At 46.4% G+C, this 14026-nt stretch overlaps 3 protein-coding genes across 3 annotated transcripts; 2 read left to right on the top strand and 1 right to left on the bottom strand.

Moving 5' to 3' along the window:
* Positions 1-306: 306 nt before the first annotated feature.
* Positions 307-2274, top strand: SdhBL (Succinate dehydrogenase, subunit B (iron-sulfur)-like). Its single transcript, XM_017173161.3, has 3 exons — positions 307-702; positions 943-1822; positions 1883-2274. The coding sequence occupies exons 1-3, from the start codon at positions 447-449 to the stop codon at positions 2088-2090; spliced, it is 1344 nt and encodes a 447-aa protein (XP_017028650.1). The 5' UTR covers positions 307-446; the 3' UTR covers positions 2091-2274.
* Positions 2275-2585: 311 nt separating this feature from the next.
* Flacc (Fl(2)d-associated complex component) lies at positions 2586-7099 on the top strand. The gene is made up of 4 exons (XM_017173176.3): positions 2586-3836; positions 3931-5750; positions 5804-6209; positions 6274-7099. Exons 1-4 carry the CDS (start codon positions 3056-3058, stop codon positions 6885-6887), a joined length of 3621 nt encoding a protein of 1206 aa, XP_017028665.2. The 5' UTR covers positions 2586-3055; the 3' UTR covers positions 6888-7099.
* Positions 7100-8484: 1385 nt separating this feature from the next.
* LOC108079004 (ubiquitin carboxyl-terminal hydrolase MINDY-3 homolog) lies at positions 8485-13602 on the bottom strand. Its single transcript, XM_017173181.3, has 6 exons — positions 12763-13602; positions 11781-11914; positions 10941-11700; positions 10633-10792; positions 10411-10570; positions 8485-10319 (listed from the first exon to the last, which is right to left on the bottom strand). Exons 1-6 carry the CDS (start codon positions 13133-13135, stop codon positions 10173-10175), a joined length of 1734 nt encoding a protein of 577 aa, XP_017028670.1. The 5' UTR covers positions 13136-13602; the 3' UTR covers positions 8485-10172.
* Positions 13603-14026: the final 424 nt, after the last annotated feature.

The following is a 14026-nucleotide window of genomic DNA, read 5'->3' as shown; positions in this document are numbered from 1 at the left end:
CTAAAAGAAATAAACTATAGAAACTATATGAAAAAAAGAAAATCCAATGGTTGTTTTAAATATTTTGTTTTATTTATCTTAATTTTAGGAGGTTTACTAATCCAGAAAAACAGACTAATCAAAAAAAAAAAAAAACCAAGGAAAACTATAGTAAGAAAAATGTAGAGTAATTTATTTTGGTCTCCAAGGTTGACTACTCAATCAACAACAATTTCATTTCGATTTCAAAAACCTCTGTTTGAGAATTGAATTCTCACAATCAAGATGCCTGTGCATCTAGGATCAAGTCGTATTTACAACTCAGTTCAATCGTTTCATCAGTTTCTATACACATTCAAAGATATCAACACTAACCCATACATTCGCTCCCGAACTAAAATTTATTTTTGAAATATTATTTTTGGCTTAGAAAAAATCACAGTTCTCAAATATTCTACCCTAATTCGATGTACTTGCTGCGCCGGCAGCAAAGGCTCAGGCCTTTATATAATACGTGGGTGAATCAAACAGATCTTAAGCGAATCTTGGGCGCAAAGGATGTGTCCAAATCCGCTTCCGATCTTACGACGGCTGTGTCCGCCGCGATCCTCGGACCCAGGACGGTTTACACAATATCCACCGCCATATCCATGGTTCCCCACTCATTATCCAGGGTGGGAGGATCAGGAGCACAGGAAACACAAGGAACACAAAGAACACACGGTGGGTGTATAATTTTTGAATTTACACATTTACTCTCTCCGCGTAATTCAACCAATTACTGTGGTTTTATCTGCAGATTTGGTTGAATTTAACTAGCTTACCAACTTTGTTGACTAATTCTACCATGTGCTACGGTATCTTGACAGTGAAATTGTGGTACATCCTACACCCACCTCAATTTTTATGTTAATCGCCTCGCCTGTAAAAGAGTAGAATGATAAACATGTAATTTTGATGCAGGAGGATCAGCCCGCAGAAGAGCCTACTACACAGGAGGAGGTGAAGGAGGAGGTGGAGGGCCACCCACACCAACCGCACCACCCGCATCATCAGACCCAGCACCAGGAGGAAAAAGTGGAGGAGCAACCACCACATCAGACACATCACCACCAGGAGGAAAGGCGGGAGGAGGAGCCTCCGCCACCACCTCCGCCACCGAGTCGGGAGGAATAACCACCGGAAAGCCAACTGCTGCATACACCACACAACCTCCTCCACTTGCCCCTTCCGGTCCCCTTTCAAAACCCACCAAGCAGCCCCCAGACTCCCCTCCCACCGAGAAGAAACCGCGAATGAAAAACTTCGATATATACCGCTGGAAGCCCGGGGATCAGCCACACGTGCAGCGCTTCTCCGTGGATCTGGAAAAGTGCGGTCCCATGGTACTGGACGCTCTGATCAAGATCAAGACCGAATTGGATCCCACGCTCACCTTCCGGCGATCGTGTCGCGAGGGGATCTGCGGTTCATGTGCGATGAACATCAACGGCACCAATACCCTCGCCTGCGTCACCTCGATTGATAAAAACGAGGGTAGCACCTGTCGCATCTATCCCCTGCCCCACCTGTATGTGGTGCGGGATCTGGTGCCTGACATGAGCCACTTCTATGCCCAGTACACCTCCATCCAGCCCTGGCTGCAGCGCAAAAACAAGAAGCACGAGCCTGGGACGGCTCAGTACCTGCAGTCAATCGAGGATCGAAGCACCCTGGACGGGCTCTACGAGTGCATCCTGTGCGCCTGCTGCCAGACATCCTGTCCCTCGTACTGGTGGAACAGTGACAAGTACCTGGGACCAGCGGTCCTCATGCAGGCCTACCGCTGGGTCATCGATTCCAGGTGAAAGCCTGCTTGATCCCGACAAGGGATTTATTTTAACATGTTCCTCTCTCTTTTTAGGGACGAAGCCACCGAACAGCGCCTAAACTTCCTATCCGATCCATGGAAGGTGTATCGCTGCCACACGATCCTGAACTGCACCAACACCTGCCCGAAACACTTGAATCCGGCCAAGGCCATCGTCCAGCTAAAGCAACTCATGGGTGGAATGGCGAAGAAGGGGAAGCCACAGCTCAAGACCGACGCGCTCCTTGAGGCAAAGGCCTAGGATTATTTAAACTCTAGACTAAGCAAACAATAATTTCACGTTGAACTGATCTGATCTCAAGTGCAAACTCGACATACACAATGCTAGGGACTCTTCCAATAGTGGAATTTTAACACTTCACAATGGAGTAAACTATACTCGAATAACTTACTTTCACACAATAAAATGTTCTTGCAATGATTAATTTGAATTCAAGAGACCGTTAGGGGAATATTCGATTACTTTCGCATCTTTTAACTTATCGATAAATGTTTTGCATGCCAGTGCTACCAGACTTTCCGTTGAAAGTACCAGATCGTCAGTAAACAAGCGACCACAAGTACCAGATCAAAATATATCGGTATACCGAATAAAAACATCGCGACTTCGATATCATTTTCAGGAGAAATATCGATATATTGATGTTTTGACATATTGATAGAAAAATAAAAACGAAGTCGGAGGCGCCGAAAAACGAAGCTAATTTATCCAAATAATCCCGTGAAAGAGAACAATAAAGTAGAGCTGGGAAACTATCGATAGTGACACCATTCGATATTTTCGATGTTTTGAAAACGAAAATTCGATACTATCGATAGTATCGTTTTTTTACGATTCTTTTTGCAAATTAAAGTTATAGCAATTTCAAATAGAATTATAATACTATTCAATATGTTTTGACTAAGTAATTAACATAAATATTCTATCCAAGCAACTTTGCACAAATAAAATTGTATTACCATTGCTAAACATACGCTTAGACTCTGAAGACGTGGCGTAGACGCACCCTTTCTTTTGAGATTCAGTTAATATTTTTCACCACCAACTCCAATTTAAGTTAATTTAGAATACATTTTTATTATAAAAAAAAAAATATATATATACATATATATATATATTTGTTTGCATTTTTCTTACTAAATTTCAGCAACAAAGCAGAGATATAAAAATAGTCCCGTACTATCGATAGTGATAAAAAACTATCGATGGTGGCTCAAAAAAAGGAAAAAGTCGATACCTCGATAGTACCATCGATAGTTTCCCAGCTCTACAATAAAGCAGCCAAAACGGAGGCGCGCAGGCTAGCGGAGATCGCGGCGATGGAAAAGAAGGCCAAGGAGACGCTGCGCCGATACAAGAAGGCCGCCCGCCACAGTGCAACGCACTCGAGCAGCTCGGACTCCACGTCGGACTCGGACAGCGGCAGCAGCTCCTACAGCAGCACGGACAGCGAGCAGGGCGTGGGCGGCGTTGGTGTAGGTGTGGGCGGGCCCGGCAGCGTGCACGGCCACCCGCATCCACATGGTGCCCACGGCCATCATCCGCGCTCCGCGGAACGTCATCATCGCAAGAAAAAGAGCTCCCGCCGGGGTGGCAGCACCTCGGGCGACGAACACTCGCGCCGTAAGCGCGACAAGAGGGATCACGTCCAAAAGAAGCTGGTGGCCAAGCGGAATCACATCAAGCGCAAGCTGAAGGAGGCCCGTCTCAAAAAGCGCGCTGCCGCCGCCCTCAGTGGCCATGTCCATCGTTCCCTATCGCCCGCCACGCGGGCCAAACTCAAGAAGCTGGCAGAACGGAAAAGATTGCGGGCCGCCAGCAAGGAGCAGCGGGAGCGAGAGAAATTGCGGGCAGTGCAACGGGACAGGGAGCGGGATCACCATCGCCTTGGTAGCAGCAGGAGTCCACCGAGTAGCAGCACCACCACCACCACCAAGATACGCATTCACCAAGACATCGTGGGTAAGCAGCGGCAGAAGAGTCCAGGTACGCACATACCCATGTACATCTACCCTCTTGCATATCCATGTGCGTCCTTTCCATCACTCGAAATTTATACTTTTTTCTGCTTGTATCACAGGCTTAGGTCCGGGAGTTGGAGGCGGCGGCGGCGGCTCATCCTCGCGCATGCATCACCAGCTGATGTCGCGGGAAAAGATCATCATCCAGACGCGAGCGCGCGGACGCACTCCGTCCTTGGAACGGGAACGAGAAAGGGAGCGCGAACGCGAGCGTGAAAGGGAACGCGAACGCAATGATTTCTCCCTAAGGGAGCGAGATCGCAGGGACCGGGAGCGTGACCGAGCGGAGCGGGAAGCAGCCAGGGATAAGGAACGGGCCGAAGCACTGGCACGCTGCCAAGAACGGCAGAGGGAGCGCGAACGCTTGGCCCGCGAGAAGCTGCGCCGACAGGAGGAGGAAGAGGGCGGCGGCGGGAAGCGTAGTGGTCCTGGGCGGGACTTGGATATGCCGCCGTATGGCGGCAGCAGAGAACGGTCTCTGGACACCGTCGAAAGAGAGCGAGAACGCGAGCGGGGCAGCGGCGGTGGACGCCATGTACGGGATAAAAGAGAGCTGGATCCATATGAGCGGGAGCAGGACTATCTAGAGGAGCGGCACAACCACGGCCTGATGGACGAAATGCGCAGGTATCGGCGTAGGGATATAAGTCCCCTGCCGCCGGAGCATTATCCGCCCAGGATGCGGGATCCCAGGGAACTGTACTCCGAGGAGGAGCGCGAAAGGGCCTACAAGCGCGCCTATCTGGACGCACGGTACTCGTCGCGGGAGCGCGATGCCTGGCTGGAGGCCCGTGAGCTGCGGGAACGGGAGCTGAAGGGACGCGAGTACCGTGACCTAGAGCCGGAGGATGGGCTCTATCCCGATGAGCGTTTGATCCGCGAGAGAGAACGAGAGCGGGAGCGAGAGCGCGACCGAGAGAGGGAGCGCCATTTAGGACCGCCGCGCGGCGACTATCGTCCGGAGTGGGAACGCGAATGGGAGGAGGAGGGCGGCGGCAGCGGCGGTGGAGGAGGAGCTCCTGGCGGTCCGGGCGGGCCAAGCGGTACTCCCGGCCGGCCCAGCGGTTTCGTGGGAGGACCCAAGCGCGGCAAGCCTCCGTCCCATCCGGTCGGTGGACCGCCATCACAGCAGCAGCAGCAGCATTCCGCCTCCGAGGCGGACTGGGATGCCGACGAACGCGAGAGGGAGCGGGAAAGGGAAAGAGAGCGAGAGCGAGAGCGGGATCGCGAGGATCACCCGGACCCTGGCAATGGCGGCGTTGGAGGCGACAGGCCGTCGTCCATGAATATTAAAAACGAGCCCACCTGGCTGGAGCATGACCAGCGGGAAAAGCCACGCGCCTGGCAGCAGCAGCCGCCATCCTCAAACTCTGGGGGAGATTGGCGGGACAATGACGATGCCCCACCACCGCAGCCGTCATCGCATCCACATCCCGCCTCGCCGCACCATCATGTGCATTCCCGTGGAGAAAGGGGCTCCGGCCGAGGCTTCCGCCGTGGTGGCCACGGTCATGGAGATCACGGCGAGCGACCCGGCTACAGATCCCATCCGCCCCCACTGATGACGCTGCCAGTTCAGCCGCCTGGCGGCTATTCCCGGCCATTCGCCCACAAACGATTGCCTTACGTAGCCCGAGATGGTGGCGCCGGAGGAGGCATACCCAGCTCTGCCTCTGGTTTTCTTAAGAAGCACCCACATCCACCGCTGGCCTCACCCACGCAGACACCGCTGTTGAATCCCCTCCTGGGCAACCCCGGGAAGCCAAATGCGGCTGCCCAGGCGAGCGCTGTGGCTGCTGCCACCACAGCAGTGGCAGCGGCCAAGGCGGCAGCCCAAAGTGCCGCCAACGCCACCACAAATCCGGGAATTCTCGCCCAGGTAATTAACCTTTTGTTTTCTTTTATTGTATCCTTAATTTTCCGTTCGTTTAGGTGAGCAAACTGAATGTGATGAGCATCAAGCAGGAGGAAGCCTCCGAGGATTCCGCGGGTACACCAGAACTGGGTGCCCTGGACGACTCTGCTGCTCCCAATCTAAGCCTGGCCGCTGAGCCAGTTAAGCTGGAGCCCCGACCCAGCACCGGCGAGGGTGAGCTGAGCGAGATTAGTGACAGCGACGACGATATCCTCAACAAAACGGACAAGGTGCTGCGGCCCAAGAGTGAGCTGACTGTGGAGATGGTGGAGCAGGAGGTGGACACCCACGAGACAGGGCAGGAGGCGAAGGCCACCGTAGCAGCCAGCCAGCCCATAAAGGTGGAGGTGGAGGCGCTGGACGAAGTGCTGGACTTTGAGGAGATATCCGACGGAGAGCTGGAGGAGGATGCACGACACAAAGGTGAGAAATATAACATGAGATGGTGAAAGGGAGGAGAGGAATAACTATGGTATTATTCTCGCAGGAATTGGGGATGCCTTGGGCGTGGACTGGCAAGGACTGATTGCGGAGACCCGACAGCAGGCCACCGACGCTCAGGCGGCCCAGCAGGGCGGCGACCGGGGCACATCCGCCAAGCAGCGATGGCAGCCGCATCGCGTGCTCCTCGACATGGGAATCTCGTTTGGCATGGCGGGCGAGGGCTATGCCCGTCGCGTGATGGAAGAGGCCCGCCAGCAGTTCATCCAGGAGAAGGAGCAGCGCCAGCAGAGGGAGCGCGAGCAGCAGGAACAGCATGGTGAGCAGCAACAGCAGGAGCCACCACAGCAGGTGAAGATCCCGGCGGCACCGCTGCTCGACTACCGCGAGTTCCTGGCCAGTCCCTCGCAACTGGAGCCCTTGGCCTGTGTGCAAATGGGTCTGCGTGACGTTGCCGCCGAACGTCAGCGTCTGGTGGGCAATGTCTGTGGCCCCGGCAGCCGGGCCCTGAGTGCTCGACAGGATTTGCGCCTGCGCCGCCAGCTGTGCGGCCTGCCCGCCCGCGAGTGTGAGTTCCCGCGAACGGCTCCGCTCGTGAACGATGGCCTGCGCAACCTGGCGCTGCAGATGTTCCAGCGCAGCTTGCTGGACGTCAAATGAGATCCGATGCCTGACGACAGCGGGAGCGAGAGCGAGGGGCAGCCACAGCAGCAACAGCAGCCACAGCAGCCCCAGCAGCAGCAGCAGCAGGAGTTACAGCAGCATAGGCCCATTCAATACCGACTGGACATACAGATATACACGGGCGGTGGGCACCAGGATAGGAGGGACCGCGACTGGCGGCACTATTAGACACAAGTTAGTTTTGTAAGATAAATGTAATAACTGCATTTCGCCATGTTCAACGTTCTCTTTTCCCCTTCTGAGCATTCAATTGTGTGAATATCAATATTACGTAGATATTATTGTATAATAAAATATATATACATACATATATATGGAGAAAAAAAAACAAAAAAGTCGTTTATGTTATTAAAAACGATAGTTTTGCGGATATTAAGCGGAGAAAACTTTAATTTTTAATCACTTGTCATGGGTTTTGTGGCAGAAAATGCTTTAATTTTTGGAATCTGAATAAGATTTCAATTGCGGACCTCTAACGATATCATTAGCGTGTATAATCCTGAGAATTCTGCTTGTGCGTCCGTTTTTGAGCATTTAGCGAAACTAAGTCCGGAAAGTCCGATTCTTTGTCTGTATTTAAAAATTTTTTAAGGTTATTTTTATTATTATTTACTAAAGTAGTCATTTCCGATCCTATAAACCATATATATTCTTGATCAGAATTAACAGGCGCATCTTTCTAGACATGTTCAAAAGAAAATAATTTTTTAGAATTTTTTTTTTGCAAAATGTGATAAGGGGTTACATCGTTAAAATTTTTAAAAATTGGCAAAAATTTTAACTTCTTAAAATTTAAAATTCAGTTTGCAGATTTTTTAACCTGGAAAAAACTAGCATGGAAAAGCTAACCGAATTGAAATTAAGCTTATTTGGACCGAGTTATACCATTATTTCTTATTAGCTTTTACCAATCGAAAACCAGTTGGGAATTTTAACAATTAAATTTATATTTCTGGTTTATATTGATTTTCTTCTTATTAATATGTTATTTATTAATTCCTAATAATAATATATATTTTTTTAATATTTACTATTTAAATGATGTAACCCATTTGGTTTTTGAATGGACTTGGTTAGATAGACTCGGCTGTTCATGTCGCTTGGTTTTTGAGTCCCTTTGCCAATTCTTCCATCAATGCTCGCGTATTTATGTCGTTTTTGAGTTCATTTGCGAACATTTGGCGATGGTTTTTACACATGAAGATCATAATCATGTTGCGGAATCTAAATCATCTTAATTGAGTATTAAAAAAACTGATAAACAATAAATTCAAGTAAATGTTAATAATAACAAAAAAAACATGTCAACTATGATCTTATAAATAAATTGAATTTTATTTTAACGTCTTCCATAGAATAAATATTATAATAAGGGAACATTTCAGTTAAGGTATATCTACAGCTCTCTTTAATCAATTGCAAACCCAAGTAAACTTCGAAATTCAATACGAAATATAATTAAAATTCCAAATAAACAGATGCCCTCCCAAATCAATTTCCATGCGAAAACCACAGAAATAACAATGTTAAACCATTATTCATTGTGCCGAAAAATAATAATAATAGATGTTGGTTTATTTTAATAAATACATTGCTAGGCTATTTATTAATTGCTCGTTCAATTAGCAGCTTGGGCAAATTTAAGATTGGTTTTCATTGCCACTTATGATGAAACACAGGCCAGGGACAACTTAGGAGGTTGCTCTGCTATCAAATATAAACTTTTTAGGTGATTCATTCCATCCATTCTGGCCAAATTTCGGTATTAATACTTAGGTGCAGCGATCTTAAACTGAATCAATTCAAGTTTGGTGTTGGTTGGGTTATCACATGTGAGATCGAAACTTGTTCCAAAAAAAATAAACAAAACAAAACAAAAGAGAAGCCATCAAGTCCGGGGATTTATAATATATACACAATATCGTATCAGCTCTTATCTTGGCATTATGTTTTAATACACCGATTTTAATAATAACTACACAATACAGGGAGAAATCCTTCAGGCTAAAGGTGAACTATATATGCATGTAGTTTTTATTTAAACACTCTAAACTGGGGAAAATCAATAGGGAAAACTTGCAGCATATCTGGCACTTTACTACCAAAACGCCTTAACATAACAAGATGAGTAACGCCAGTCTTAAACACTAGATCTGTACGTTCACATACGCACTTGCTTGATCAGCATTTTCTATTTTTAGCTTTCTACGTTCTCAACTTTGTGCTAGCGAAGGCAATCAAAATGTAACATATGGCCGTTATGCATCTTGTTATTTAAGGGTCTTTTGTTAACTACTCTCGCAAAAAATGCTCAACATTTCAATGAGATTTTGTTTGTTTTGAATTGAATTAATCTCTTGGTAATTATATTTAGTTGCTTTTGCTTTTAATGTTGAAGTAATCGTACTCTTCCTGTCCATAAATAATTTGCCTTCGCTTCGCTCTATTATGGATTTGTGTGTACTTGTGTGTTTATTAAATCCCTTTAAATGGTTTAAGACTACAATTAATCTGTTAAAAGGCTAAAACAAATTGTTGCTTACATTTCTCATTCATGCTCTTTCGCTTGCCTCTAGTTTTTGCTTCTCATAAATCTCATTTTACTCCTTGTAACTCGAACAGAGGTTCGATTTTCCGATTTAGTTTTTAGTTTATTCATACATATTACATACATATAATTTGTGTTTTTGCCTGTAGTTTCAGTTTAGTTTAGTTTCTGCAATGCATAGTTAAACGTATAATTTTCAAAATTAGTTTTAGTATTTTTTGTTTTTTTTTTTGTCTTCGATTTTTTTTTTTATAAAAAGTATATGCTCTGTCTTCCCGTGCATTTTTCCGTTCCTTTCTCAGCTTTTTTTTACTTTTTATTTATTTTTCATACAGCTATGCATATACATGTGTCTGTGTGTATTTTTATGGGTGTTTGTGTGTGATTCAACGCTTGGCGTAAATCCTCTGATCCTGCATCATGGCTGCACCCTCACCACCCTCTTCTTAAGAGCATTTGTTAGTGTTTGCTGCTGCTTCATGCCTTCTACTTCCATTATTTTGTTTTTTGTTTTAGGGTTTTAGGTTCCTCATTTTTAAATTTTGTTAATAATTCCTAGCAATGGTTGTTTTCAAAAAAAAAAAAAACAAAACAAAACAAAACTCAATAAATTAGAAGTAAAACAATTGAGGGTTGTGTGTTCTCCTTCTCCACTTGTGTTGTTGTTACTCCCGTTTTCTCCAAGTGCTCTTCTTACGGCTCTTGACGGCCCGTCAATTCAACGAGGGCATATGGGTGTCATGCCAATTGATCTCTATATTCGGCCACTTGGTCTGCAGGCAGGTGACCATCGGATTGGAGGTGCAGATCGACTTAAGGTCGCCCTCCAGCAGAATGGCCGAGCCGCAGTAGAAACGCACCTGGAAGGGGGTAACAGAAATTAATTAATTAAGACAAACAGTTATTACAATATTCACAATTTCAAAAATAATAGATGCTCGTTTATCTCACCTTATTATTTTCATTCGATCCCGGTATGCCGTTGTAATGACGCAGCTCAAACGTATCCGGCGTGGAGCGACGCTCCAGCGGAAAGAACTCGTCCATGAAGGCGTTCAGCAGTATAATGCCTAAGTTCTCCGGGTCAAGACGTTTCTGCATGAGGCTCACACTGCAAAGAGGATGATCATAAGCTCTCTCGAATCTAGATGGAATCTCTAGAAGTTGGCTTACTAGGCTGGCTCGCTGACCAGATTCAATTCCGCGAGAACCTCGCGCAGCATGGTTGTCGATATGAAGTTGTTGCCCTCCGGATCGTATGACTTGAAAATGCGACGGCCCGTCTCCGAGGGCGTCTCTGGTGAGACCAGCCTCTTTTCGTTGCTGAACAGAACTAAATACACAGGATAATAATGATGATTATTGTTCTCAGGATAAAGAATAAACTGCATTGATGTACGGAATAAGGAAGCTAGACTCCATTATTGTGGAATTTGGCACTAGAGGATTAAGTAATCAAGCCAATAGTTGGTTAAACTCACCGGTTAAATGCGTATCAGAGCCCATCACCCAGACAGGGTAGCGGGGATTCTTAAAGAAGGAGCCCACAGTGCAGTACCGCATCTGCTCCATTAGCGTTATGAATCCAATGTCGCTCTGCTCGCAAATGCCACGCAACTTCAGTCCACCGACATCCTGCTCGTTATCCCAGACATGGGCCACCGCACGACCCGTTAGCATCAGATTGATAAGCGATTGGGCGCCATAGCCGTAAGTGCTGTGTATCAGCGGCTCCGATGTGTCCGATATGTCGGCCGCAACCTGCTCCGATCCTTTGGTCAGGAACACCGAGTACATGAACAGCAGGACGCCGTATGTGTGGGCCAGCTGGTCATAGTTTTGTATGTAATAGCGGGCCACGCCGGATATATCGTCAAAGTGCAGCGTGTGCAGGCGATCGTGGAACTCATCCGGCGATAGATCGCCCATCGTTTCGGGATCGGGCTCTTGGCACAAGTCCTTGACCGAAGCGGGAGTGGCCTCTGCGGCCAGCTCCACGCCAGCTGCTGCTGCTGCTGCTGCCGCTGCCGCTGCTGCTGCCTCCTCGGAGCCAGATCCGGCTGCATCGCCATCTGAAGGGGATGAGGCGGATGGCGGCGAGCGCTCTTTGGTTGGACCAGCCTCTGAAGCAATTCCACGGCGGCGCAAAAGATGGACGATGCGGTAGCGCGGTGCACGGCAATTCTTCAAAATGTTGCACAAGGCCTGAATAAGCAGGTTTTGGCATTTATCGCTGGAAATCTGCAAAGTGCAAAGAGCGTTGCATTGTTTTTTTTTTTCATGTTTTAGGTAGATTGATTTGATTAGGTGCTGATACCCACCTCGGACAGCTTCACGCCCGGCATTTCCATGATAATAATCTTAAGCAAGTACGCCTGCACGGGCGCTATCACAGCACAAGGACCGCCCTGCTTTTGCACCAATGCTGACGGCTCCGCATCACTAAACTCAAACCCTGCAAGGGTTTTTTTTTTTTTAGATGAAGAGAGAAGTAAAAGGAAGTTAATTTATAAATATTTAATAAGCCTAGTGTGTAAATATTTAAGCATTTAAATGCTAAAAGCAAAGGTACACTATTCTCTAAGGGTATCGAAGGTTACGCGAGGCAGAAGACTCTTTCGGGAGATCAGAAAGCGATCAGAAAATTCTCTTAAAGAAGTTGCTAGTAACTTATTCGCAATTCGAATTATTTGCTGTGTTTGAATATAATATTATTATAGAGCTCTTATTATAACTTGGTAGCGAACGAGAGAGTTCTATTTAGCTGCTTTTGATTTTGTTCTCTCTCTATTAAATATCCCCTCACTGAAGCGAAGCTAGTAAAAAAATAAACATTCTCATTGTTCAGCCATAAAAATGAAAGCTTGAAGCCAGAAGTAAGACCTGGTCTATATATAAATATGATGTAATAATAGTCTATACTAATTTACAATTCCTACAGATTCTATGCAAATTAAAAATGAGTGTTTTTATAAAAGCAAATAGAAACTATAAACCAAATAAAACCTATAAACATGACCTAGGCTATGATAGTTTGAAGCGATAAGCTATTTATATACCGATTTCCATGACTAACAAAAGCTAGCTAAATATTACTTTTAAACTCGAGTTTACAGAAAATAAATAAAACTAAAGAACAATAAATTATACTTTAAGGAAACTGCAAAACTCAAAAGTATGTAATGAATGTGTGTGTGCTCGAATGCAGTGTACCCTGGTTAGTGCGAAGAAAAAGGGCGCGCTTTTTAGGCGAGAATGGGAGGTGGGCGGTAGGGTGCGAGGGGGGTGTCGTGTCGTGTTTACCTTGAGACCAGCGACGGAATACATCCTCGCGCACATTGTCTCCCCACAGCAACTGCTTGATGTCGCGCATTTCGCGCATATCGTTTGCATTCAGCTGCGGCGGCGGCGACAGCTGCTGCTGCTGAGTCTTCTGGGCGCTGGACGCACCAGCTCCTTCCGATCCTGATTGGCCACCACTGGTGGTGGCCTGGTGGACCGATCCCATCGAGGCACCAGCACTAGCTCCAGCTCCGCCGCCCGACTGCACAGCCATGCTGTGCGATTCCAAGGCTGCCGAGGCCAACGTCATCGACGCTGCCGCGGCCGTCGGTGCAGTTTTGGGTGAGACGGATTCCTCGCAGCTGCGCTGCTCCCGCACAAGTTCGTCGTTCATGTCCGCGTTTAGCGTCGCTTACCTCCTGCTGCTGCTCGTTTGTTGCTGCTCCTCGGCTCGCTCGCGCGCTTCCTGTCGCTGACTGCGTCCCGAATCAAACGTTCTGAATGTACAGCTGCCTGGGTGTTAGCCTACCATTTGGTTGGCATTTTATGGATGCTCAGATATTTTCCTTTTTCCGCAGGGGCTGTGGGGGCAGATGCAAATGCAACAGTGTAGGGCTAGAGTGGCCAATAGCTGCGTGGGTGCAAAATACCGCGATTTGCACAAAAATGTTCTCAGTCTCTTTCTGCGCACACAAAAAGAACGGGTGTTTTGAATTTTCACAATTAATTATTTTTCGAACGCGGTAAAAACTACAAAAATTACATAAATACACAAATTCTCTCTTGTTTTTCCAACTATACTTTTTTCTACAAATTTACAAATGAAAGTGTCGCTCTTAGATCTATTCGTTTCGACAGTGAGCTTAAAATCAAGGCTTGCCCACATCAAAAACATTTCTGGACAGGACAGAACCTGTCATTCTCCCAAAAACTGTATTTGTTTTAATGTGGTTTTTTGATCTGGGCAACTTTTAGATAATCCGTAAAATGAAAAAAAGCCAGACTTTAATTTATTAGTTGCCAAATAAAGCTGTTGGAGCAAGTTTCATAACTCCCAGGATTATCTACCCCAGCAGGATCGCTTTAATCCGGGAAGCATCTGGAACATACAATTTTTTACATGCATGGCGAATTATAATGAAAAATATTATTAATTTTAAATATTAATTATTAAATAAATTAATTAATTATTACATTTTTTTAAATAAATTAATTAGTATTATACACCCTGTCTTCATTTTCGAACTCTTGACTGCCCTCTAGAAATCCCTAACGCATTTGTTCA

Source organism: Drosophila kikkawai, chromosome X (assembly GCF_030179895.1).
Source record: "Drosophila kikkawai strain 14028-0561.14 chromosome X, DkikHiC1v2, whole genome shotgun sequence".
NCBI lineage: Eukaryota > Metazoa > Arthropoda > Insecta > Diptera > Drosophilidae > Drosophila > Drosophila kikkawai.
The sequence above is the reverse complement of the archived record's forward strand: the minus strand, read 5'-3'. Positions and strand labels throughout refer to the sequence as shown.

Bases quoted from the DNA above. Each gene is read 5' to 3' on its own strand.
- Flacc (XM_017173176.3), top strand. From the start codon at position 3,056: ATGGTGGCTCAAAAAAAGGAAAAAGTCGATACCTCGATAGTACCATCG. The intron at 5,751-5,803 runs GTAATTAACCTT...CCGTTCGTTTAG, and splicing joins ATCCGGGAATTCTCGCCCAG to GTGAGCAAACTGAATGTGAT. The intron at 6,210-6,273 runs GTGAGAAATATA...TTATTCTCGCAG, and splicing joins GGAGGATGCACGACACAAAG to GAATTGGGGATGCCTTGGGC.
- SdhBL (XM_017173161.3), top strand. From the start codon at position 447: ATGTACTTGCTGCGCCGGCAGCAAAGGCTCAGGCCTTTATATAATACG. The intron at 703-942 runs GTGGGTGTATAA...ATTTTGATGCAG, and splicing joins AGGAACACAAAGAACACACG to GAGGATCAGCCCGCAGAAGA. The intron at 1,823-1,882 runs GTGAAAGCCTGC...CTCTCTTTTTAG, and splicing joins CGCTGGGTCATCGATTCCAG to GGACGAAGCCACCGAACAGC.
- LOC108079004 (XM_017173181.3), bottom strand. From the start codon at position 13,135: ATGAACGACGAACTTGTGCGGGAGCAGCGCAGCTGCGAGGAATCCGTC. The intron at 11,701-11,780 runs GTGGGTATCAGC...TGCACTTTGCAG, and splicing joins CGGGCGTGAAGCTGTCCGAG to ATTTCCAGCGATAAATGCCA. The intron at 10,793-10,940 runs GTGAGTTTAACC...CTGTGTATTTAG, and splicing joins CTCTGATACGCATTTAACCG to TTCTGTTCAGCAACGAAAAG.